The sequence below is a fragment of the Coregonus lavaretus genome (assembly GCF_964263955.1).
Source record: "Coregonus lavaretus genome assembly, chromosome: 7".
In the NCBI taxonomy this organism is placed as follows: domain Eukaryota; kingdom Metazoa; phylum Chordata; class Actinopteri; order Salmoniformes; family Salmonidae; genus Coregonus; species Coregonus lavaretus.
The window spans coordinates 16781577-16808542 of NC_139994.1; the positions used below are offsets into that span (position 1 = coordinate 16781577).

Genomic DNA, 26966 nt, shown 5'->3' on the forward strand with positions numbered 1-26966 from the left:
ACTCTCCTCCTTCTATAACTTGCACACACTCAGTGGTCAAAACAACAACCAATCCTTTTATTGTGTTTGTGCATGACCTTTGGACCCACAGGTCCGATGAGGAGCGAGCTGATTGGGTGAGCTGATGAACACTGATGACCTGCTAGCCAATAGCTATGTGCTCTGGTGACATCATATCAAGTGCTGGTTTATGTGTCGATTAATGGCTTTCTCAACAGGCTGTTAGGCTTTTCACACTACTGAGCCATACCGGGCCGAGCCACCATAGTTGCTGGAACCGTGTTGGAAAATAAAATATCCAAGCCAGCACAGTATGGTCCTATAGTGTGAATCTGGCTTAAGTGCTGATTTGGCTCTATACTCCAAACCAAAGGAATGAGAGAGAGGAAATGGAGAGGCGAAGAAGAAGCGAAACATATCTGACCCAACGGACACCAACACCTTGTCTATTATTGCACACATCTAGTTAACCAATGCCACATAGTTAATGTATGTTAGTCATTGGATAAGCTATATCACATGATAATGTGGTGCTAAATTATTAAAAACAACATCAACATTGCATTGATATTTTTTAAAGCCATATAGTATATCTAACAAGATGAACAAGAGTATCAATGCAGACAGGAATTCCACAAGCACACATTAGCATATCAAAATAAATAATGTTTCTGATTATGGTTTATCTTTTGACTTGAATGTCAAGGTGGGTGTGTTGTTGTGTTCCATGCAATAATGATGTTACAGACAAATCTGCAAAGGGAATTATTGTGCACAGAATCAAATATGGGACGCTGATAGGAGAATTTCTTCCTTTGATGAAGATGATGCCAATAATTACTCATGACATTGTAAAGCACTAAACTTCAGAAAGACATGGATTGGATAGGGATCAGGACAGTTTATCCATTTTCTTTGAAATCCAAAGATGAAACATCTACCAATTCTGCAGGTGTAATAAACCAACTATCTCCTCCCTAATCAAACCTCAAACCCAGCACACCGGAGGGCCTAAAGATTAACGTTTGGACATGACTTGATGAATCTTCTCAACCCCTAACCAGCTAGAATCTCATGGAATGTCTTATGAATTAATAGTAAAGCATAATTATGTTGTCTATGTGATATTTAAACGGTCTCAGACTGGACACCTGAATGTAACCAACCAAATGCTTATTTTATGTGATGTTACTGCAGGCCATGACTTGACTAGGACCAGTCAACCTAGACTGACCTGAAGTTGAACACTGAAGTTGCTACCTGACCTTGACCACAGCACAACGGCTGCAGAGAGTCCGACCACACAGAACTGTCAGGCGTTGACAGTCATAGCCATTATAGACTTTGCACAGCCGTTATCTCTCACACTGGGCCTGGTCTGTCACTCATAAAGACAATCAAGACGCCTAACACAGTCAACCTTTAACCTCTGCCCTCTGCCCTCTCATGTCAGCCAAGCACAGGTCAAGTCTTGGGACAGCACATCATAACACCATGGAATGTCTAGGGGGAATAAAAGGTTCAGAATTTCTGGAATGGAATCTGGAATGAGAGAAAGCAAAGGAAATAGAGCGATCTCTTCTGCTTCAACGAGGAAATGTAGTCTGAGCTGAGTCAATCTGTGTCATGGAATATGGGCATACATTCCAAATTTCCTGAGTTTAGACTCCGTTTGTGATATATAGCTGAAGCAAGGCCAGACGCAATGGACACTGTGCAACAGATTGTTGTGGCCATTTTGAATTTTCTTCTTTATGTCCATGTCTTTTTCCCCACTTTTTTGATTATTCTTTGCATGTTTCAAAGGTTTGGAAACATAACCTGGATTGTGTAAACATAAATCCTGAATATTCTTCTTTCTCCTTTCTGTTACTGTACATAACATAACACAGCAATACACCGTTTTCTAATTAAACAAGCGTTGTTTTTTTCTTTTCTTTCTTTTCCTAAGATATATAATATGTGTAATATGGTGTATAGAGCTTATTCATACTGTGGAGAATGTCAAAACAGAACACAATAACACATAAGTTAAAGAGATTCTCTGGTACTTTTGTATACTTTTTAGCCAGTATTTCTGAAAGTAGCACTCATGAGCCAAAAGTAGTCCCCGAAAGGCCCACCCTGCAACCTCATTGGATAACGCTGGGCAGGCCTCCTGCTAGCTGTCATTCAAATGTGAGGGGCTGAAGCTCATTGGCTAGAACTCGAATTGCTAGGGGGCTGGCTGGCCTATGTAGGGGGAAATGTAGAGAAAATGGCGCGGCACAGTTTCAAGAAAACAGTGGCTTTCAAACTAGGAATTTCGTGGCTAATTGAGGTAAGACAGTAATTCTGCTCATAGATTATGCATGTATGAACTACATATTGACACATCCATCCCAAAGCGGGAGGTTTAAAAAATACTTTTAGTCTGCAAAGTACCGGAGCATGTCTTTAATCTTAAACACACTACAAGTTTAAAATGCATGCCCCTTATCCAAAGTGTCTAATTTTCTTCCCATCCATCCAATGCCAGCGTCCAATATCTCTACTTATTACGTGCTGTTAAAGATCATCATGTCTATCCCTGACAGGAACAGTGCTTTAGGAATACGCTAGGAACATGTGGGACACTTGTCTTTGTTTTCTCAGTTGTTTGTTGTTGTTGTTGTTGTTGTCGTCAGGTACATTGTTGCTAGCGCTACGCCATGCAGTGTGTAGAGTTCAGTAGAGACAGAGAGAAGAGGAGGGGGAGGTCCTTTAGCGAAGGAGACCGGACTGTGATGATGATGATGATAGTGGGGGCGTAATAATAATATTATTAATAACAATAAGAACCAGAACCATGTGACAGAGGCCAGCTCTGCCCAGGTCTAGCTGATGGCCAGGCTGTCTGTCTGGAGGGCAGTCTCTGGTGTCTCCCCCTGCTGGGGGGAGGTGGGCATTGCAGGGGCAGCCTCCTCAGGGGTGGGAGCGTCATCTGTGCTGGTGGAGGTGTGGACCTGAGAGGGGAGGACGCGGCAGAATGCTGACATCATTGAGCTGGGGCCGGCCTCGGGGTCGTCGTCGGGGTGAGAGGTCACAGAGAGGTGCTGGGCACCGGGGGTCAGTCTGACGGGGAAGAAGGCGGAGCCGGTGGAGATGAAGTTGACCTTGTTCTTGTCGGGGCAGGAGAAGAGAGGGACGGACGCTGACTGCCTGGAGCTGGACAGACAAAGAGAAAAGTAAGAGACAACGTTTTAACTCTTTTCATGACATGTAAACGTAACTGACGTTCAGTATCAAGGACATGTGAAATTTGGTGCGATAAAAGAGATCCTAAAAAATCTAATCAAACCCTCCTGTACCAGGTCCCTGGTCTCTTGCTGTAATTACCTAATTTCCTCAAACACCTTGATCTTCTCACAGCCCTCTGGGGGTTCTCTCTTGAACATGTAGCTGTTGTTGGGTTTAGGAGACGAGGCAAACTTAGGCAGCGGAGAGCTACTGCCACTGTCTGTAGACAGAGAGACAGAGACAATGGTCAGAAACGGTCAGAAAATAAGATTACATTTGCCTTATGCTCTACTGCCAACCCCCCGGACAAGACACAAACACAGTCCACGTTGGGAGTTCAGAGCCTTGCTCAAGGGCACAACAGCAGGATGTCCAATGGACAATGGAGGCCTTGCCCTTGGTCTGAGAGGGAATCCTGACAGTCCTACCTTTATCCCTGTCGTAGAGCAGATCGTCGGTGGAGTAAGGGCTCCCCCCGTGTGAGCCGGACCCCGGGGGGCAGGCGGGAGAGGGACAGGGGGACAGGCTGGAACTACTGCTGGAGCGGCCGGGGGCAGAGGGGGTCTGTGTGTCCACGCTACGGGTACTACTGCTACGCTGCTGGGGGGGAAAGGGGGCTCGCCGCCCATCTGGTACCTCCAACACCTGGGGAGGGCGGGGGTTGAGGGAGGAGGGGGGTGAAGAAAAATACAGAACGAGAGATAGCGGGAGAGAGAGAGCAAGATGTTCCTCAGTAAATATTTGGAAGTAATAGGATTGCCAGTGACACAACAGGTGAATGAGTGGTTGCGTTTGTGTGCGTGTCTACTCCTCTGTCACCTCCAGACACATGACCCTGACTGAAGTCACCCTTGACTGAGAGTGTAAATATGCAGCCTGGTCTCATAGACTACACGTAACATAGTAAAGGCAAATCCGGGACACTCAAATGAGTATGATATGTTACATTTGGTATGGTAACATAAGATAGAAGGTTACTTAAGGCAAAAAACGAAAGGAGGGTGGTTGGTCGGAGTGGATTTCTGGGCGTATAACGCGAATAATACGAAATACTCTGAGACCAGGTTGAAATATGTGATGGTATATGTCTAACAGTCCGTCCTTCACCTTGAGCTCTTCCTTCTCTCCGTTGTTGTCTCTGATGAAGACCTTCTCCAGCTCGTGGTTGATTCCCTCCATGCTGCTGGGCACTCTGGTGATGGAGGGCTTGGGTACCGTCATGTTGGACATCTGAGATGACTTAGACATGCAGGACCACTGCAGGATCCAGGGACACAACCGCAGAGAGAGACATTCAAAAATGAAACCTCCACCTTACACATATTATAAGAAGCGCAGAGTTTTTGTGATTTAGCTTCCCTGGCGTGTTGGGTTGGCGGGGGTGCAGAGTTTGAAATTTTGGGCCGATTGCATTGGTTCCACTCCGCCAAACAAGCTAAATCACACACACCATTTTACTGAGCTATGCTGTGCCACTAGAGATCCTGGTTCGAATCCAGGCTCTGTCGTAGCTGGCCGTGACCGGGAGACCCATGGGGCGGCGCACAATTGGCCCAGCGTCGTCCAGGGTAGGGGAGGGAATGGCCGGCAGGGATGTAGCTCAGTTGGTAGAGCATGGCGTTTGCAACGCCAGGGTTGTGGGTTCGATTCCCACGGGGGGCCAGTATGTATAGTATATAACCAGTATAGAACTCAGGTTTGGATGGCAGTATTGTGCCTCACCTGTGCTTGGTTGGCCGTGGTGTTGATGGTATTGATAGGTCCCTGTAAAGGGGACAGGCTGTCTTTGTCTCTTTGACACTGAGACTGACGACCTCCCTGCTGCTGCTTACTGCTGCCACGCAGCTGCTGCCGGAGCTTGGCTATCTGCTGAGGAGAACAGAGGGAGGAGGAAGAGAGGAGGAGGAAGTGGAGAAAGGGAGAGGAGAAGAGAGGGAGAAAGACAGGAGACAAAGAGAGAAATGAGAGAAAGGAATAGTAACATGTTAACAGATTAACTTCTTTGTCTATTTCATCTTTTCACATGTTTTTGACATAACCCAATATATCCACCAGGGGTCGCCATAGCTCAGGGAAAAGCCCCTAGGCAGGCAGCTCCAGTAATGAATGCATCAGATCACATGTAGAGCTGGAGCTGTGCAGTCCCGATGTACATCTAAAAGAGATAGTGTGAAATAAAAGCTAAAGGAAGATCCATAAAACGTAACGCGCACACAGACTGGGTCAATTTGAGTATGCAAACACATCTTAAAAGGCCATTTACGATATAGATAATGTATTTCATTTGCATGGTGTCGTTCACACCTTTGAAAGACCCACAGACGTTCCTATCTGTGTATTGGCTTCCTTATCTGGTTTGAGAATCCCCTGTGCTCTGACCAATAAGGACAAAGGGCTAGAACACCTGTCTGTGTGGCTCTAGGTATATCTTTGACCCAAATCTTTGTCTTTATAATTTTGCATCCATATTAGCCCACAGAGGAAAGTTCCAATTGCCAAAATAGCCTTTTGAACTCTCAGACAAGTGGGGCCCTTTGTATATCAGATAGAAGCACAGTACAGTTAATGTCAAATCAGATAAACAGTTGCTTGCCACATGGTAGCCATCTTATTCTTATTATGTATGCAGCATCTCACTACTAGCCAGGACAAGCCCAGACATGTTATTTTCCCTGCGCCTTTACACAGAAGTAATTGTAGGCTCAGTCATTTCACTATAGTAGCACAACACAGGTCACCTTTTACACCAGCAAGACATGCTATGGTGGAAGAAGATAACGGACATGCTATGGTGGAAGAAGATAACGGACATGCTATGGTGGAAGAAGATAAAGTACATGCTATGGTGGAAGAAGATAACAGACATGCTATGGTGGAAGAAGATAAAGTACATGCTATGGTGGAAGAAGATAACGGACATGCTATGGTGGAAGAAGATAAAGTACATGCTATGGTGGAAGAAGATAAAGTACATGCTCTGGTGGAAGAAGATACAGGACGGTTTGTGTAAATGCATTGTGGATGCATTGTGTTTGAGTTTGTTTATTTTGGTGCTGGAATAAAGCAGTGGAGCAACATATTTTACAATACATGTAGCCTTTGTTTTTCTTTACTATCTTTATTTTGGACTCAGCATCATAGGAGAGATTTGGCAGAGGATATCACCTACTGATTCTTGAGTTATCTGGAAAGCTGACTAACTGTTGAGTGCACCAGGTCCATGATGGCTAAAGAAAGTGGATCACATATCAGCCCGTCCATTCAGACAGAGCCTCCTTTGATAAGGACCTGCTAGGATGGGTGTTTGTGTTGTGTTTCTATAGTACAATGATTGTTTCACAATGCATTTACACAAACTGTCCTTGATCTTCTTCCAGCAAGTCTATCTCCCGAGTGGCGCAGTGGTCTAAGGCACTGCATCGCAGTGCTAGCTGTGCCACTAGAGATCCTGGTTCGAATCCAGGCTCTGTCGTAGCTGGCCTTGACCGGGAGACCCATGGGGCGGCGCACAATTGGCCCAGGGTAGGGGAGGGAATGGCCGGCAGGGATGTAGCTCAGTTGGTAGAGCATGGCGTTTGCAACGCCAGGGTTGTGGGTTCGATTCCCACGGGGGGCCAGTATGAAAAAATACAAAATAAATAATGTATGCACTCACTAACTGTAAGTCGCTCTGGATAAGAGCGTCTGCTAAATGACGTAAATGTAAAGTCATTTTACTATAGAAACACAACACAAACACCCAGCCTAACAGGTTTTATAAAATACGTTGCTCCACTGCTTTATTCCAGCACCAAAATAAACAAACTCAAGCGCTTATATTCTTACTCCACCCCTCCCTGCACTTTCCCAGCCATTCACTTCAAATGACATACCACTAGTGCATATAGTACACAGTAGCTAACTGAAAACCCAGTCAGCAGCTGTGACAGAGTATGAATGTGTTCATTGTCCGGCAGCGTTACATGGCAAGTCAAAAAACATGTTGTCCTTGCGGTATTGCTGTATGTGTATGTGTATGTGTATGTGTATGTGTATGTGTATGTGTATGTGTATGTGTATGTGTGCGCGCGTGTGTGAGTTGTAAGACATTAAGCTGGGCTGGGCAGTACTTTCACAGGGTTGAAAGTGGAGCGAGTACATCCTATGTAACGCTGAGGAAATAAGAACACAACAAGAGTTAAGTGACAGGAAGTGTTTGTAAATAATGAGGTCTATGAGGTTAGGATTACTGTGGATTACAGTCGCTTAACAACCCTGAGATCTCTTTTGAGGTTATATAGCCCTACAAACAATCATGGTGTAACTGAAGGAGACTTCAACTCAATCCCTCTGCACTGCAGCGTCACTACAGTTACTAAGGAACATGCCTGAACACGACTATTTTAGGTGCTTTCCCTGCTGTTAAACTATGGAGAGAGAGAGAAAACAGAGAGAGAGAGAGAAAGGGGAGAGAAAGAATGAAAGAAAGAGAGAGAGGAATCTGAGGCCTGCCTGGCTGTCTTTCCTGTCCATAAATTGCCTGTTGGGTTATGGCTGGGTTGGCGGTTGGTTGCTGTGAGGGGACGTGTCTGGTTAGTTGCGAGGGAGATAGATAGTGTTATCTGCCTCCTCCCTGGTGGTGGCCGTATAGCACCATGGTGGAGCTGAGAGGGGATGATAAGACATCGACCGCCCGGCCCTACGCTCCGTCTCTGACACCCAGCATTAGAACAGACCAAGTCCTGAGCATGCGGAAGTCTGAGGTCATACAGGAAGTTATATATAGAAGGTGGCACTTGGTGGAGAGCAAGAGAGAGACAGAGACCGATGGCAGGTGGTAGGCAGTTTCCTATAGACTGATGTCATTCTAGTTGTCATGTCAACTTCAAAGCCATCTCAACATGGCAGAATCTAGGTCTGGGTTAAAGGAGGATGATAGCAATGATACGGATGCACAGTGTGCTAGGATAGCAGATTTCATAAGTTTTACATGGAGGCCTACTGTACAATATATTGTCATTGTTGATTTGAGAACACCTCAGCCCAATGGTCATTAGGAAAGTGCTGCAAGTAGTAGTTTCTTTTGAAGGGTTTCTTATGACATGTTTTAGTGTGGTGTGTGTGCGTATGCATGTGTCGTGCATGCATATGCAAGCGTGAGTGAGTGTATACCTCTTTGAGCTGGTCGGCGCTGCCCCAAGACGCCGAGCGCTGATGTGTGCTCCTCCTCTCTCCTGCTTCTTCACTCCAACATCCAGGTGTCTGGAAACAACAAGGAAACAACCAATAATATCATGATCTATTTACCAACCTCTTATCCTCAATTGCCATGTCAATCATCATGATCATCATGGTAGGGAATGAAAGACTGCAGCTTTTGCCCCCAGCCTAAACAGTGCTCTACTTTGCCATTTCAGATTTTGCCCTTCCCAAGTGTTAGGTTTGACATGGACGCCTTGATATGTATACATCATGTATAACAAGATCTAAAAATGGAGGTTCAACTAGTGTGTGTCAGTGCACAACAGCACAAGGAGAGGTCCCTAAATGCCACAGCCTCAGCTAAGGCTACTGTGATGAATAAGTTATTATGTCAACTGGAGAGAGAGACAGAAAAAATAAGCCCTCGCTTCGTCCCCTTGGTTACCCCTGGTCTGACCTGCTACTGGAGCTGAGAGAGGAAAGGAGGAGAAAGACAAGCGTAAAAAGGAGAAAAGAGAGAAGGGCTCTCAACAAATGGCAGGCATCAGACAGGGATTAAATCGAGTGTGTACTGTGATAAAGAATAGTCCTAGCTCTGTGTGTCTCTGCTTTCAAAAGGGCAGAGAGAGAGAGAGAGAGAGAGAGAGAGAGAGAGCGAGAATGTACACTTTGAATTAAATCCCAAGTTCAAGAACATTGGGAAACGGCGGCACTCCAAAATGTTTTTTTAAACAAAGACGTCACCTCATTTCACCTTTTTATTTTCGTCCCGGACAGGCTAGCGCAGTTATGCCTTCATCAGAGCATCAGAGAATATACACTGTAAGAGCCAATGGAAGTGCTAGGCCAGTGATGTAGCCAGAAGTGGTAGTAAATATTGTAAAGTGGTCAGTTGAGTTCTTCTATTAATATGTGGAGTCTCTGTAACCTGTTCAACACCATCACCAAGCCAGGCAGGAAACAGAGAGAGAAAGCTTTGAACCTACGTCATTTTCATTTCCTATTAAGGGAAGAGGAGGGGGAGCACACTTACACAAACACAAACTGAGTTACACGCACACACACACACAGACACACACCATCTCCTCTCCTCTTACAGTAGACAATGTGTGACCACATACCGATCCCTGGTCGGTCCACCTTCCCTGCATGTGCTCTGTCAACGAACTACTACTCCAAAGGGAAATTCCAGGTTTCTCCGTTGGTTAGGGTTCGGGCCGTTTGGCATATGAACAGTGTCTTTATGGCACAAGTCAAGGATAAACCTTGATCCGAGGCCGAGGAGGAGAGTAGGTCCGTACTGCACATGTAGATGTGGCAGATTTTTCCATGCATGTGGACAAAGAGCTGAAGTGAAGGAAACGTGGTTGATTCATACAGTAAACCGGCTGCCAGGTTGATTCATACAGTAAACCGGCTGCCAGGTTGATTCATACAGTAAACCGGCTGCCAGGTTGATTCATACAGTAAACCGGCTGCCAGGTTGATTCATACAGTAAACCGGCTGCCAGGTTGATTCATACAGTAAACCGGCTGCCAGGTTGATTCATACAGTAAACCGGCTGCCAGGTTGATTCATACAGTAAACCGGCTGCCAGGTTGATTCATACAGTAAACCGGCTGCCAGGTTGATTCATACAGTAATATGGTTTCTGGGATGATCTAGCAATATGGTGTTCGGGTGGCCTGAGAGGTTATTGGGTCCTGGTTGCCGAGCAGTGCAGTAAAAAAAGGATGTAGTCTGTGTCCTCCTCCCAGAGTGCGAAGAGCCTAGGCGTGACCCTGGACAACACCCTGTCGTTCTCCGCCAACATCAAGGCGGTGACCCGCTCCTGCAGGTTCATGCTCTACAACATTCGGAGAGTACGACCCTGCCTTACACAGGAAGCGGCACAGGTCCTAATCCAGGCACTTGTCATCTCCCGTCTGGACTACTGCAACTCGCTGTTGGCTGGCCTCCCTGCCTGTGCCATTAAACCCCTACAACCCATCCAGAATGCCGCAGCCCGTCTGGTGTTCAACCTTCCCAAGTTCTCTCACGTCACCCCCCTCCTCCGCACACTCCACTGGCTTCCAGTTGAAGCTTGCATCCGCTACAAGACCATGGTGCTTGCCTATGGAGCAGTGAGGGGAACGGCACCTCTGTACCTTCGGGCTCTGATCAGTCCCTACACCCAAACGAGGGCATTGCGTTCATCCACCTCTGGCCTGCTGGCTCCCCTTCCTCTGCGGAAGCATAGTTCCCGCTCAGCCCAGTCAAAACTGTTCGCTGCTCTGGCACCCCAATGGTGGAACAAGCTCCCTCACGACGCCAGGACAGCGGAGTCACTCACCACCTTCCGGAGGCATTTGAAACCCCACCTCTTTAAGGAATACCTGGGATAGGATAAAGTAATCCTTCTACCCCCCCCCCAAAATTGTAAAGTGGTTATCCCACTGGCTATAGGGTGAACGCACCAATTGGTGAGTCGCTCTGGATAAGAGCGTCTGCTAAATGACGTAAATGTGCCCTTGAGCAAGGCACCTAACCCTAATTGCTCCTGTAAGTCGCTCTGGATAAGAGCGTCTGCTAAATGACTAAAATGTAAATGTAAATGTAATGTAGGAGGTCATTATGGGATGTCATCTCTGACTCTGACTGGCTCCGGTGGTGTCATAACCCTGCTAGCTCACGCTCACTGAGACTGGCTAATGCACTAGACCCAGAGGAGAGAGAAATAAAAAACTAAAGGCCTAATCTACCCCAGAATATTGGGCTGACACTGTAAAATCATGTTCAACGCAGAAAGCAGAATGTCCATTAAAAGTCCGGTTGAGGGATAGATTTGAAACTGGCCCAGTACACACACTAGCCTGCACAATCAATCTTCCACACACTAATACTTCTTGATCTCTCGGCATAATCTTAGTGCTCTGTGTTTGGGCCTGTCTGTCATAACCTGGCAGGATGGTGTGGGTGTTGCAGGTCACAGCAATGTACAGAATAGGGCGAGGAAGAGGAGGAGGAATAAGAGGAGGAGAACATTCCAGGTCACAGACCCAATGGCTGAGAATTACAGACAATGACGAGGAAAAGTTGAGGAGTGGAAGAAGGAGTAAGAGGAGCAGGAGAAGAGAAAGACAAGGAGGAGGAGGAGGAGGGGAAAATTCCAGCCGCAGCAGGACTGGCAGCAACGTGGCTCTGTACAAGCAGAAGCCGTGTGTCACACAGACAGACAGGATCTCGCATGTTCTCCACAATGACACCTTTGTGCTACGGTGACACCCAGTGCCTACTTGTTCAATACACAGAAGGCCAGGCAGGTTAATACAGAGAGCCAGGCTGGTTAATCTATAGTAATGCTAGAGAGGCCCACATTGACTGGCGGAAACAGGGTGTATAGACCTGTGAAAGAGGTCAACAGCGGCTAACTAATATCTGTGTGGGCAGGTGAATCAGTGACTGAGTACTGTACAAACTTGACTGCCACCAGTCATTTGAAAGAGCCCACTTCCTTATGGTGATGCAGCTCAGTACTCAACCACTTCTGCTTACAGATGTAGGATCTTAATTTGATCACTTTTTTATCACTCTAATGTTCTTGCAGATGAGCTTTGTGCTTTACATAAATTCACTAAAAACCCACAGTTATATTAACAGTATTGCACAACAATGTAGCCTACTTTTGACCAGTGAAACGCCAGGGTTGTGGGTCCGTTTCCCATGGGGGGCCAGTATAAAAAAATATATATATATGTATTCACTGTAAGTCGCTCTGGATAAGAGCGTCTGCTAAATGACTAAAATGTAAATGTATAAACCAATCAAGCACCATTATGGAGTAAACATTCAAATCCTGTTAATGCTGGATTATTTTGCTGTGACAATATAGGTCAAATTAAGATCCTACATCTGTAGCAGTTCCCTGTCCTTCACCTCAGTGTGCTAGTTCAAAACTAGCATGCTTTGCTGATCAAACTCTGCAGATCAGCAAACCAGAGCTATAAATAAACCTAGTTTATTCTAGCTGGAATATCGTCAGGTCTTTGTCGTTGAATGAAATGCCACATGCATTCATCTCAGTAGGGGGACCGAACAAAGCGTGACACATGAAGGATAGGGTAGGGGGACAGGAAGTGAGGAGGCACCTACCTGAGTGGATTTATCTTTAATGCACAAAGCATAGTGTACAGTTATTCATTCATCTCAGTGGGGGGACCCGATAAAACATGACACATAGGGGACACAGGGGGACAGGAAGTGAGGGGGCACCTACCTGAGTGGATTTATCTTTCATGAACGAGGGGTAGTGCACATGGTGGTCGCGAGGCCAATGGCCGGTGAGGTAGGGGCCGGTGATGGTACCCAGGGAAGAAGTCCGCCGGATGGCTCCCGAGTTACGCACCTGCTGCTGGGGCTTGGACCTCTCTACTGGAGAGAGAGAGAGAGAGGGGGGGTGGAGAGAGACATTTTAATTGAGGAGGCTCTCAAAGGCAATGATTTATTAGGATCCCCATTAGACAACGTCAATGGCGACACCTTGCCTCACTGGGGTCCGACACATAACGATAAAGACATTACAGACAAAATGATCAAAAGTATGTGGACACCTGCTCATCAAACATCTCATCCCAAAATCATGGGCATTAATATGGAGTTGGTCCCCCCTTTGCTGCTATAACAGCCTCCACTCTTCAGGGAAGGCTTTCCATTAGGTGTTGAGACAATGCTGCAGTGACTTGCTCTTGTGGCTGAATGGAAGCATCAGTGAGGTCGGGCAATGATGTTGAGCGATTAGGCCTGGCTCACAGTCGGCGTTCCAATTTATCCCAAAGGTGTTCGATGGGGTTGAGGTCAGGGCTCTATGCAGGCCAGTCAAGTTCTTCCACACCGATCTCAACAAACCATTTCTGTATGAACCTTGCTTTGTGCACGGGGGCATTGTCATGCTGAAACAGGAAAGCGCCTTCCCCAAACTATTGCCACAAAGTTGGATGCACAGAATCTTCTAAAATGTCATTGTATGCTGTAGCGTTAAGATTTCCCTTCACTGGAACTAAGGGGCATAGCCCAAACCATGAAAAACAGCCCCAGACCATTATTCCTCCTCCACCAAACTACAATGCAGGTAGCATTCTCCTGGAATCCGCCAAACACAGATTTGTCCGTCGGACTGCCAGATGGTGAAGCATCACTCCAGAGAACGCATTTCCACTGCATCCTATGACAGTGCCACGTTGAAAGTCACTGAGCTATTCAGTAAGGCCATTCTACTGCAAAGGTTTGTCTGTGGAGATTGCATGGCTAGCTGCGTGCTCAATTTTATACACTTGTCAGCAACGGGTGTGGCTGAAATAGCCAAATCCACTCATTTGAAGGGGTGTCCACATACTTTTGTATATATAGTGTACATTTAAAAACATTAACATGTAGTGTGCATCTATCAGTTACACATACATGTCAGTACATACACACAACAAGTAGGTCACAAGGGGGAGAGGCGTTGTGCCGTGAGTTGTTGCTTTAACCAGGTTTCACTTGTGCTATATGAGATGGGAGTTCCATGTATAATACTGTACGTTTCCTTGAATTTGTTCTGGACCTGGGGAGTGTGAAAAGAACCCTGGTGGCATGTCTGGTGGGGTAGGTGTTTGTGTCAGTGCTGTGTGTAAGTTGACTATGCAAACAATTTGGAATTTCCATCACATTCATGTTTCTTATAAAAACAAGAAGTGATGCAGTCAGTCTTTCCTCAACTCTTAGCCAAGAGAGACTGGCATGCATAGTATTAATTTTAGCCCTCTGATTACAATGAAGAGCAAGACATGTCGCTCTGTTCTGGGCCAGCTGCAGCTTAACTAGGTCTTTGCAGCACTTCACCATATGACTGGACAATAATCAAGATAAGATCAAACTAAAGCCTGCAGAACTTGCTTTGTGGAGTGTGGTGTCAAAAAAGCAGAGCATATCTTTATTACGGACAGACCTCTTACCATCTTTACAACCATTGAATCTATATGTTTTGACAATGACAGTTTATAATCTAAGGTAACACCAAGTAATTTAGTATCCTCAACTTGTTTAACAGCCACACCATTCATTACCAGATTCAGCTGAGGTCTAGAACTTATGGAATGATTTGTACCAAATACAATGCTCTTAGTTTTAAAGATGTTCAGGACCAGTTTATTACTGGCCACCCATTCCAAAACTGACTGCAACTCTTCGTTAAGGGTTTCAGTGACTTAATTAGCTATGGTTTCTAATGCGTATACGGTTGAATCATCAGCATACATGGACACACATGCTTTGTTTAACGCCAGTGACAGGTCATTGGTAAAAATAGAAAAGAGTAGAGGGCGTAGAGAGCTGCCCTGCGGTATACCACACTTTACATGTTTGACATTAGAGAAGCTTCCATTTAAAAAAAACATCTGAGTTCTATTAGATAGATAGCTCTGAATCCACGATATGGCAGAGGTTGAAAAGCCATAACACATACGTTTTCTCAACAACAGGTTATGGTCAATAATATCAAAGGCTGCACGGAAATCTAACAGCACAGCTCCCACAATCTTCTTATTATCAATTTCTTTCAACCAATCATCAGTCATTTGTGTCAGTGCAGTACATGTTGTGCCCTTCTCTGTAAGCATGCTGAATGTCTGTTGTTAATTTGTTTACAGAGAAATAGCATTGTATTTGGTCAAACACCGTTTTTTTCCAACAGTTTGGTAAGAGCTCACAGCAAGCTGATAGGTCTGCTGCCTGACCCAGTCCATTACTTTTGCGCTTATAATCTATTCAAAACTGATCCGATTACTATGCCAATCCACCACATTCTGTACAGTCAGAAGCAATTTCTAGAATCCCCACAATATCTTTCTAGGGGCAATATGTGAGGATGCAGACTGAAACAACAACGTCGCAGTGTTTTGTATACATCTGGCCCTTCATTGGACACGGTGTTAACAAACCTCCAAATGAGCTTCAATGCCATACAACACTCCTTCCGTAGCCTCCAACTGCTCTTAAACACTAGTAAAACTAAATGCATGCTCTTCAACCGAATGCTGCTTGCACCCGCCCACCCGACTAGAATCACTACTCTAAGTGGGTCTGACCTAGAGTATGATGACAACTACAAATACCTAGGTGTCTGGTTAGACTGTAAACTCTCCTTCCAGACTCACATTAAGCATCTCCAATCCAAAGTTAAATCTAGAATCGGCTTCCTATTTCGCAACAAAGCCTCCTTCACTCATGCTGCCAAACATGCCCTCGTAAAACTGACTATCCTACCAATCCTTGACTTCTGTGATGTCATTTACAAAATAGCCTCCAACACTCTACTCAGCAAATTGGATGTAGTCTATCACAGTGCCATCCGTTTTGTCACCAAAGCCCCATATACTACCCACCACTGTGACCTGTATGCTCTTGTTGGCTGGTCCTCACTACATATTTGTCGCCAAACCCACTGGCTCCAGGCCATCTATAAATCACTGCTAGGCAAATCCCCGCCTTATCTTAGCTCATTGTCACCATAGCAACACCCACCCGTATTATGCGCTCCAGCAGGTATATCTCACTGGTCATCCCCAAAGCCAACACCTCCTTTGGCCGCCATTCCTTCCAGTTCTCTGCTGCCAATGACTGGAACGAACTGCAAAAATCTCTGAAGTTGGAGACTCTTATCTCCCTCACTAACTTTAAGCATCAGTTGTCAGAGCAGCTTACCGATCACTGCACCTGTACACAGCCATTCTGAAATTAGCCCACCCAACTAACTAACTCACTCCCATATTGTTATTTATTTTGCTAATTTGCACCCCAGTATCTCTATTTGCACATCATCTTTTGCACATCTATCATTCCAGTGTTAATACTAATTTGTAACTATTTTGCACTATGGCCTATTTATTGCCTTACCTCCATAACTTACTACATTCGCACACACTGTATATATATTTTATGTTGTATTTTTGACTTTATGTTTTGTTTACCCCATATGTAACTCTGTGTTGTTGTTTTTAAATCGCACTGCTTTGCTTTATCTTGGCCAGGTGGCAGTTGTAAATGAGAACTTGTTCTCAACTGGCTTACCTGGTTAAATAAAGGTTAAATAAAATAAATAAATAAAATGTTGTCAGAGACTGGTTACCCTTGGAGCAGCCCAGCCCGTCCTCCCTCACGGCCCAGCCTTCATGGTGAGGCAACCCTACACCTGATAAAAATACCTCACACACACACACCCAAGGCTCTTTCCAGGCTCCCTGGGACCTGAGGATCTGGGTCAAGGGCTGTGTGTTTGTTCTAGCAATACTCTCTGGTGTGTGTGTGTGTGTGTGTGTGTGTGTGTGTGTGTGTGTGTGTGTGTGTGTGTGTGTGTGTGTGTGTGTGTGAGAGAGAGAGAGAGTGAGAGAGAGAGAGAGAGATAGAAACAACAATATTTACGCCGTCCTAACCCTGTGGCCTTGTATGAGGTTAGAATGTTCAAAAGCAAAACGCTTCAACTCACACGGTGCAAGCTAGCGTATATATAGGCCTTTAGCAAAGTTGACCAAACATGCCAGGTTTCTAAGAACAACATTCCAGTATGACATGAAACAGACTGGTGCTGTGTACAGTAACACCTCTGACTTATGGAGGACTTGACCTACGTTGAAGTTTCTCATAACTAGGAAGTATTGAGTAAATGTTGATATTTTATTTTTCTGTGTTGTAAAACCTCAATGTATGGCTATGATCTGAGGTTTTGTGTGAAACAGTTGACATGTTTTTCAAAGACCCTAGCACAGCAGTGTTTTGCCCTCAAGTGTACTAGGTGGGCTTAGGGCGGCGGGCCCCCTTACCCTGCCCCTGAGCTGACTGACAGGTCCTGTAGGCCTTAGTGGGATCAGAGCCCACTGAGAAAGGCACAGGCCAGGGTCACCTGGGGCAAATCCACAGGATTACAGGTAAACACTAGTGCATTCTGAGGGAACTAATAATAAGGCCTTGGCTGTGTTCTGACACACTATGTCAAGCAGCAGTTAGCTGTATAAGGGAGGCAGAGGTCAGAAGAAGAACAGGAAGTAAGAAAGAGGGAAAAATGCACTAAGCTCTTCTTGAAAGATGTTGCTTGTGTTTCTTCTGAGAAAGCTAAATCAGCATGTCTGGTTGTCTGGCTTGAAGTCTTTTTCAGACCTAAACAAACACAAAAGCTCTGGGAAACTTTAGAATTGTCACATTTTAACACGATTGGATGTAGGTTATTGCATGTTGGGCTGTACAATTATTCTAATTCACATTCAAAAATATCCATATTGCAAGAAATCCATATTGCATGCATTTTTTTTATTGCATGTCCGTTTTTATAGTTTACTCCATTCTTTACTCCATTCTTTACTCCTCTTGCGGAACAGTTGCATGCTGTTCTGTTAGGTAAAATGCAGTCAACTGATTGTTCTAACAAGAATAATGCCGCTTTCCCATTTGCGTCTTTAATATAAATCATGTTATTTCTATGATTCCAACGGTTCACCCAAAGGTTTTGATCTACAGTGGGGAGAACAAGTATTTGGTACACTGCCGATTTTGCAGGTTTTCCTACTTACAAAGCATGTAGAGGTCTGTAATTCTTATCATAGGTACACTTCAACTGTGAGAGACGGAATCTAAAACAAAAATCCAGAAAATCACATTGTATGATTTTTAAGTAATTCATTTGCATTTTATTGCATGACATAAGTATTTGATACATCAGAAAAGCAGAACTTAATATTTGGTACAGAAACCTTTGTTTGCAATTACAGAGATCATACATTTCCTGTAGGTCTTGACAAGGTTTGCACACACTGCAGCAGGGATTTTGGCCCACTCCTCCATACAGACCTTCTCCAGATCCTTCAGGTTTCGGGGCTGTCGCTGGGCAATACGGACTTTCAGCTCCCTCCAAAGATTTTCTATTGGGTTCAAGTCTGGAGACTGGCTAGGCCACTCCAGGACCTTGAGATGCTTCTTACGGAGCCACTCCTTAGTTGCCCTGGCTGTGTGTTTCGGGCCGTTGTCATGGTGGAAGACCCAGCCACATGACATAAGTATTTGATCACCTACCAACCAGTAAGAATTCCGGCTCTCACAGACCTGTTCGTTTTTCTTTAAGAAGCCCTCCTGTTCTCCACTCATTACCTATATTAACTGCACCTGTTTGAACTCATTACCTGTATAAAAGACCCCTGTCCACACACTCAATCAAACAGACTCCAACCTCTCCACAATGGCCAAGACCAGAGAGCTGTGTAAGGACATCAGGGATACAATTGTAGACCTGCACAAGGCTGGGATGGGCTACAGGACAATAGGCAAGCAGCTTGGTGAGAAGGCAACAACTGTTGGTGCAATTATTAGAAAATGGAAGAAGTTCAAGATGACGGTCAATCACCCTCGGTCTGGGGCTCCATGCAAGATCTCACCTCGTGGGGCATCAATGATCATGAGGAAGGTGAGGGATCAGCCGAGAACTACACGGCAGGACCTGGTCAATGAGCTGAAGAGAGCTGGGACCACAGACTCAAAGAAAACCATTAGTAACACACTACGCAGTCATGGATTAAAATCCTGCAGCGCACGCAAGGTCCCCCTGCTCAAGCCAGCGCATGTCCAGGCCCGTCTGAAGTTTGCCAATGACCATCTGGATGATCCAGAGGAGGAATGGGAGAAGGTCATGTGGTCTGATGAGACAAAAATAGAGCTTTTTGGTCTAAACTCCACTCGCCGTGTTTGGAGGAAGAAGAAGGATGAGTACAACCCCAAGAACACCATCCCAACCGTGAAGCATGGAGGTGGAAACATCATTCTTTGGGGATGCTTTTCTGCAAAGGGGACAGGACGACTGCACCGTATTGAGGGGAGGATGGATGGGGCCATGTATCTCGAGATCTTGGCCAACAACCTCCTTCCCTCAGTAAGAGCATTGAAGATGGGTCGTGGCTGGGTCTTCCAGCATGACAACGGCCCGAAACACACAGCCAGGGCAACTAAGGAGTGGCTCCGTAAGAAGCATCTCAGGGTCCTGGAGTGGCCTAGCCAGTCTCCAGACTTGAACCCAATAGAAAATCTTTGGAGGGAGCTGAAAGTCCGTATTGCCCAGCGACAGCCCCGAAACCTGAAGGATCTGGAGAAGGTCTGTATGGAGGAGTGGGCCAAAATCCCTGCTGCAGTGTGTGCAAACCTTGTCAAGACCTACAGGAAATGTATGATCTCTGTAATTGCAAACAAAGGTTTCTGTACCAAATATTAAGTTCTGCTTTTCTGATGTATCAAATACTTATGTCATGCAATAAAATGCAATTAATTACTTAAAAATCATACAATGTGATTTTCTGGATATTTGTTTTAGATTCCGTCTCTCACAGTTGAAGTGTACCTATGATAAAAATTACAGATCTCTACATGCTTTGTAAGTAGGAAAACCTGCAAAATCGGCAGTGTATCAAATACTTGTTCTCCCCAATGTATATCGCAGGTCAAATCGCAATCGCTAAGACACTTCTCTTCAAACTTATTGGGCTTTTCATCATTTCATTTGTATGAGATGTAACGTTCTCATTAAAAAAATTCTCAGGGCAAGCCGAAGTCAGTAGCATTAGTCTATGCCCCCTCATCGGCGATTGGTAGGGATTCTTCAATGAAGTGCCTGTTGTCATTCAATGCGAGACGACTCGTCCTCATGCAAAAATTTTCACTAGGGAAATACTGCACCAAACATCCTAGTCAGATGCAAAATTGCGTGACAAAGAGTTCTTCTACAAAAAATGTCAAAATGAATGAGAGATTTCTTGAATTACCTTAGATGAATACTGACTATTTTGAAATTACAGTATTATTGCCACTTTTTTCACGTTTTTCAAGCGAAGGTCTTTTAAGGGAGTATTCAAGCACACTCGATTGGTTCGCCTAGCCGAGCTCAGCTAGGTGCCAGCCGAACTGAAGCATGCCGACAGCTTAAAAGTGTAGGCATTCCTCACACCAGCTCTGCAGCCTCGGGATGTGCCTGTAATGGTTAGCCTAGTTACACTAGAAAGTGACACATAGGAGATTATTGCTCATGATGAGGCTAGGTGGAACTGGTCTGAGCTCCAAACGGGTCAAGTGTTCCGCCGATATGTGCTGGCTTCTCATAGAACCTAGTAGGCCCATTAGGTCTACTGGACAGGCCTCTCTCAGTCCTATACAGCGCCTTGAAAAAGTATTCATCCCCCTTGGCGTTTTTCCTATTTTGTTGCATTACAACCTGTAATTGAAATGGATTTTTATTTGGATTTCATGTAATTGATATACACAAAATAGTCCAAATTGGTGAAGTGAAATGAAAAAAAATTACTTGATTCAAAAAATGATAATGAATAAATAAATAATAAAATAAGCAAACACGTTTGGTGTTCGCCAAAAGGCATGTGGGAGACTCCCCAAACATATGGAAGAAGGTACTCTGGTCAGATGAGACTAAAATTGAGCTTTTTGGCCATCAAGGAAAACTCTATGTCTGGCAAAAACCCAACACCTCTCATCACCCCGAGAACACCATCCCCACAGTGAAGCATGGTGGTGGCAGCATCATGCTGTGGGGATGTTTTTCCATCGGCAGGGACTGGGAAACTTGTCAGAATTTAAGAAATGATGGATGGGGCTAAATACAGGGAAATTATTTCACTCTTCCAGAGATTTGAGACTGGGACGGAGGTTCACCTTCCAGCAGGACAATGACCTTAAGCATACTGCTAAAGCAACACTCGAGTGGTTTAAGGGGAAACATTTAAATGTCTTGGAATGGCCTAGTCAAAGCCCAGACCTCAATCCAATTGAGAATCTGTGGTATGACGTAAAGATTGCTGTACACCAGCAGAACCCATCCAGCTTGAGGGAGCTGGAGCAGTTTTGCCTTGAAGAACGGGCAAAAATCCCAGTGGCTAGATGTGCCAAGCTTATAGAGACATACCCCAAGAGACTTGCAGCTGTAATTGCTGCAAAAGGTAGCTCTACAAAGTATTGACTTTGGGGGAGTGCATGCTCAAGTTTTTTGTCTTATTATTTTTTTTTTTTGCATCTTCAAAGTGGTAGGCATGCTGTGTAAATCAAATGATACAAACCCCCCAAAAATCTATTTTAATTCCAGGTTGTAAGGCAACAAAATAGGAAAAATGCCAAGGGGGGTGAATACTTTCGCAAGCCACTGTATAGCGGACAGAGGAAGGGTTAGTCATTCAAAAAATCATGTCAACCCCTATTATTAGTCCTTGTAACTTATTATGTGATTTGTTAAGCCAAATTATACTCCTGAACTAATGTAGGCTTGCCTAAACAAAGGGAGTGAATACTTATGCAACAACTATATTTTAGTTATACATTTTTTATTAACTTTAAAAAATGTTAGTATTGGGGTGTCAGTCCAACCAGGCCTCAACATTGAGAGCACACGTCATCATACCATAAAACAAGAATGAAAGAAAAACACATATTCCCACTTTGGAACGATGCCCTGTGTGCATCTGCTTTTCTGCAATTTCAATGATTTTTCAGCCAGACCAAAAATAGAGATGTAAACAACGGAAGGAATAAGTTGAAATAGCCTAACGTTTGGGTCTGGTCGTAGATACAAGCTTCTCTAGCCAAGATGTAGGCCTTTTATGTAGAAGCTATGGGACATTTATTTGACATTGGTGACAGAAAAGTATGCAATGATTCAAAATTATAGTTCTTAAATAATGGTGTAGATGAAATCACTCTCACTGATTATCCGTACAGTGTTAAAAGGTTTACAAAGGGGGTTAATAATACTATAACACATGCTACTTAGCAGACGCTGTTATCCAAAGCCACTTACAGTAGTTAGTGCATGCATATATTTTGAGTGTGTGTAGGTTATGTGATCCATGCAGAAATTGAACCCACAATCCTGGTGTTTCCAGAGGTTGAATGCACAGCATTCACGCAAGATACGCAATCCCTCTCTATCTGCACGACTAACTCATTTATTCAACCCCCTTACTATATAAAGGCAACATTGACCCATATTGGAGTTTGGAAGAGAGACAGGTTGTGTTCTCGGTTCGAGGTGATGATGTCATGTGTTAATCACTCATAATCCCTCTCTCACTTTAAGTGTGGCTGACAATTCAGCACAGGGTCACACAAGGACTGTCACTAGCAGAACAGGCCCTGTGCATGACAGAGCCCTATAGATTTGTCCAATAGTAGTGCACTATGTGCCATTTCGAATGCCTCTGGCTCTGGTCAAAAGTAGTGAACTACCTTAATATAGGACGTAGCTCACAGATCTGCAGTATAGATCCTTTCATCAGGAAGTAGGTGGTTGTTGTTGTGTTGTGTTCTTTTAATGCCAAGCCTATTACAGGAAGCTGCCTTGTCTTTGTTTTACAGCTTCACAAGAGCGTAGTGAACTGGCTAATTAACTGTTGCGTCACACACACTTTTCAGCATAGTTTACAACCCTCTCTCTCTGAAGTTATACCTGGAGAGAATTCACAATAAGTCCCTTGTAGTTAATGACTTCAAGTGTCAAAAGGAACGTAGACTAGATAATATAACGCCTATGTCAACACATTCACTGTCCCATTTGTTCATAACTTGACATGAGGGAGCATTTTCTCGGGCACAGAAACACTTTCAATGCAGAATATCCACTGAATATGCTTTTTAGTCCTGGACCAGGCTTAAGCTTAATCTGTGTCCAGGAAACCGGTCATAAAGGGGCAACTACAAGAAATTGCTAGAAGGCTGCCCCCACTTATTACCTGAAGATAAAAGGTTTGATGATAAAACTGTTACATTTTTCCATTAAAGCTGTTCATGCCAGAGTAATGTATTCTAAATCACTCCCAGCCTGCAGTCCTCTATAAGCCTGCTTTACAAGCTATACGCTTAAAGACCTGTAACCATAACGTCCCCCTTTTCATACAATAAGGTATTGATTCTTCTATACATGATGGAATATGAGCCCAGATTCAATATGCTATGGAAACGGGCCCTGTGTAGCTCAGTTGGTAGAGCATGGCGCTTGCAACACCAGGGTTGTTGGTTCGATTCCCACGGGCGGCCAGTATGAAAAATGTATGCACTCACTAACTAAGTCGCTCTGGATAAGAGCGTCTGCCAAATGACTAAAATGTACTGTAGTAATTGTGAATTTGAGGTCAGGTCAAGCATGTAGGCTCTAGTCTCCTCCAAAGAATGACAAGTGACAACCACATGATAGAAAAGGTAATTTGATAGGGCCTCCTGTAGCTCAGTTGGTAGAGCATGGCGCTTGCAACGCCAGGGTTGTGGGTTTGATTCCCACGGGGGCCAGTATGAAAAATGTATGCACTCACTAACTGTAAGTCGCTCTGGATAAGAGCGTCTGCCAAATGACTAAAATGTAAAAAATATATATATATATTGATACCCTCTGTGTTAGTATGCCATGCTTATGCATTCATTGTTGATGGCCCTATGTGCTATGCAGTCATTAGTACTCATCTATTAACACTTTAGTTCCCACATTAGCATTGAGGACTCCCTGGAAAACAGTATAAATGACTAACTGAATATCATATGCTTTTTAAGAGATTGTATGATAAGACGTGTTAAGGGGTGCTTTTCCATTCAACCTGTCGTGGTGCCCCCTGTCCAATTTCCCGGACCTAAAATGTACAGAACCTCTGTGGTCATCAGTGACCTCACCATATTGCATCCCTCATCTCTGGCTTGACATGTAGAGAGGTCAAGGGTCAAAGCTTTCTAGGGGGTCTGGCCCGTATTGTCAAATCAGTACTACTACCAGCAGGCAGTACTACTAAACCTACAGAATCTGCATTGCACACCTAGGCTACTGAGGTCTCCTACTTTGAGAGAGGGTGCACAGAGACAGCATATTGTGGACCTGGTAGCTAGAGAAATGCATTGGAATACCGTCCCTACCTCTTCAAGAATCCATACTATCATAAGTGCTGGGAAAGAATAGCACTCCCTAATAGCGTTTCACCTCTTAGATGGATGTATTTACCTACCTGTCAAATACAGTACATTGCACTCTCCTGTAAGGTGTCAAATAACACTACAGCTTTAGAAAAACCTATTTGCAAAGAGCAAGAGCAGCACTCATATTTGCAATAGAATTATTGTGTTTACGTCTCGAGATGCGCTCGCTCCTGCTAGGCCCCAGTGTTGCCATAAGCGCGCGACCTTCTCCAGTCAGCGACGTAATTATTTATATTCCTTCGCGCTGGTAAACAAGCGTCCATTTCAGAGAAAATACCTAAATAAATGGCCATGTCACACTAATCATGATTGGTCTTTATTGAATCATTGTAACATGTCCACGATGTGGTTGCAGTTGCCATTATTAATTTATTTTAATACGACGAACCAGTCGTGTTTATCTAACTGGCGCGCGCTGGCCTGGAGGTACAGTAACTGCATCGTCACCATAACAGCCACGGATGCATAAATCGAAAGCCCAAAGCAGTTGTTTGCAAATTAAACAACGTAGTACATAAGCACATATCTGGTTTCAAAGCATCCCCTCGATGCCAATTCATTATTTGAACATGACAACATTTGGCTACTGGGTCCATAATCATTCATACGACATTCGCAATAAATTACAGCATTTTCAGGGTTAGCTATGTTTGTTATTTGCTATATCTGAATCGGCTTATAAACACAGAAATGTTAGGTAAAATAATATGCGTTTGCGTGCTAGTGATGCGTCTAGCAGAGACCCCCGATCTGACCCAATTAGCTTGCTAGCTATAGCAACAGCTAGCCGATCTAGCTTTGGATGCAATAAATGAAGGACAACCCGCTACTACTGCACCTTTGAAAACAGGCGAGTTCGGACATCGCTCAGGTGAACTCCTGCTGTCCGGCGGCGAGCGTATCTGCCTTGCGACCAGCCTGCCCTCCACCGAGCCGTTTCCACCCGGGTTCGCGAGCAGCAGCTGCGTCGGGCTGGAGGGACTGTTGAAAGGGGACGTCGATGTCGGTCCTGTATTGCTCGCGACTGTGAAGGAAGAGGAGCAGGAGCGGGTTGGGCTGTGCTGACCTCCACGCAAGAGCTGGTATGGCACGGTGGCACGAATAGGCTGCAACCGGATCGTGGTGGTGTTGCCGTTGCTGCAGCCGGCTGGAGAGATGGTTGGGGAGCCGCCGCCGTCACCGCTTCGCTTGACCCGCTGTTGCTGCTGTTGGGTTGAGTTGGTTGCTGATGATACTGTCGACATGATGTTGATTGCCACAGTGCAACTCTTCCAGTTAACAAACTTGGCAAAAACAAAAATACAAAGTTAAATCTTGAATAAGCCTCAAGTTACTTGAGAGTACTTTCGTTTGTTTGCTCAAATATATAAATGTGAAATGATAAAGCAAGTTGGTAACTTTCCCCAACAAGTTAGAACATTTGTTCTTGTAAAAGTCCAGTTGAGTTTAGTTAGTAATAAGCTGCCCAGTTAGCTTAGCTAGCTACATTTTCACACTTGTTCTGCTACTTATCCATTTTGAAGTGTTCCAACAAGTATGCATTCTCGAAAAACTCTCAGTTAAACATCTTCATATCGAACAAAACTATTTAAACCACGAACTTCACTTACAAAAGCGCTATAACAACACTGCTAGCTAGTTAGCTATGTCTCCGTGTCGTCTGTCTTGCAACACGCAACCCCTTTCCTGTGTCCCTCCTCTGGCAAACTACTGGCTGACAGACCGGGGCGGGACAAAATCACTCAATGTAAACTTCTGATTGGTTAATATAATACTAGAAGGACGAGGTCATCAGCCACACTTTAAGCATCCACCAATCGATTCATTGAAGTTTGCTGAAGATACACCGCTCTCGAGCAAGCGATTGGTCGCAGAGTTAAATCTCAGAGAAATGTGGGGTGCACAATCTTCAGCAAAACAGAAAGGTCGTCTGGGTTTCTGATGTAGACAACTGCAATGTTATTCTTATACCAATCATAAATTCAAACAACCACTGCACAGTTTAAATATTAAAATACTGTAGCTAGATCCCTCCTAAAAATCCACATACTGCTGTACTAACACATCTACAGCGCCATATGTATTTTCACTACCAACAAGCTAGCTAACGTTGTTTTGTGCTAGCTGGTTAAGAGCAGGTCTCTTGTAAATATGGCCTACCGTACTCTAGGTAGTTTGTCTATGAAGCAGACTGTATGAAAAAAAAAAAAAATGGTATGCACTCACTAACTGTAAGTCGCTCTGGATAAGAGCGTCTGCTAAATGACTAAAATGTTTAAAAAATGTAAGACAAGAATAATCACAAAATATTTTTACATGTTTTAATAGTCTGATTCACAATCAAATGCATATACAATTGAAATACACAGAGGATACAGAACCAAAATAAATGTTAAAGCTGCAATCAGTGGTGTAAAGTACTTAAGTAAAAATACTTGAAAGTACTACTTAAGTAGTTTTTTGGGTATGTAAACTTTACTTTACTATTTATATTTTGGACAACTTTTACTTCACTACATTCCTA

The 26966-nt window shown here is 44.4% G+C and overlaps 1 protein-coding gene across 7 annotated transcripts; it reads right to left on the reverse strand.

Moving 5' to 3' along the window:
• Window positions 1-559: 559 nt before the first annotated feature.
• On the reverse strand, window positions 560-26151 carry LOC311132632 (glucocorticoid-induced transcript 1 protein-like). 7 transcript variants are annotated; one of them, XM_084165879.1, is made up of 9 exons: window positions 26053-26130; window positions 25281-25725; window positions 12696-12847; window positions 8410-8499; window positions 4981-5124; window positions 4366-4515; window positions 3687-3903; window positions 3358-3478; window positions 560-3186 (listed from the first exon to the last, which is right to left on the reverse strand). In XM_084165879.1, exons 2-9 carry the CDS (start codon window positions 25684-25686, stop codon window positions 2856-2858), a joined length of 1611 nt encoding a protein of 536 aa, XP_084022005.1. In that variant the 5' UTR covers window positions 25687-25725; window positions 26053-26130; the 3' UTR covers window positions 560-2855. The 7 variants fall into 7 exon arrangements, with proteins under 7 accessions (XP_084022005.1, XP_084022001.1, XP_084022003.1 ...); XM_084165875.1 differs by having other exon boundaries at window positions 12696-12850; window positions 26053-26125; XM_084165877.1 differs by having other exon boundaries at window positions 4981-5127; window positions 26053-26122.
• Between the last annotated feature and the right edge of the window lie 815 nt (window positions 26152-26966).

Coding starts and splice junctions, on each gene's coding strand:
- LOC311132632 (XM_084165873.1), bottom strand. CDS start 25,686: ATGTCGACAGTATCATCAGCAACCAACTCAACCCAACAGCAGCAACAG. Junction 3,479..3,686: donor GCTCTACGACAGGGATAAAG/GTAGGACTGTCA, acceptor CTCTGTCTACAG/ACAGTGGCAGTAGCTCTCCG. Junction 3,187..3,357: donor AAGGTGTTTGAGGAAATTAG/GTAATTACAGCA, acceptor TTGTCTGTCCAG/CTCCAGGCAGTCAGCGTCCG.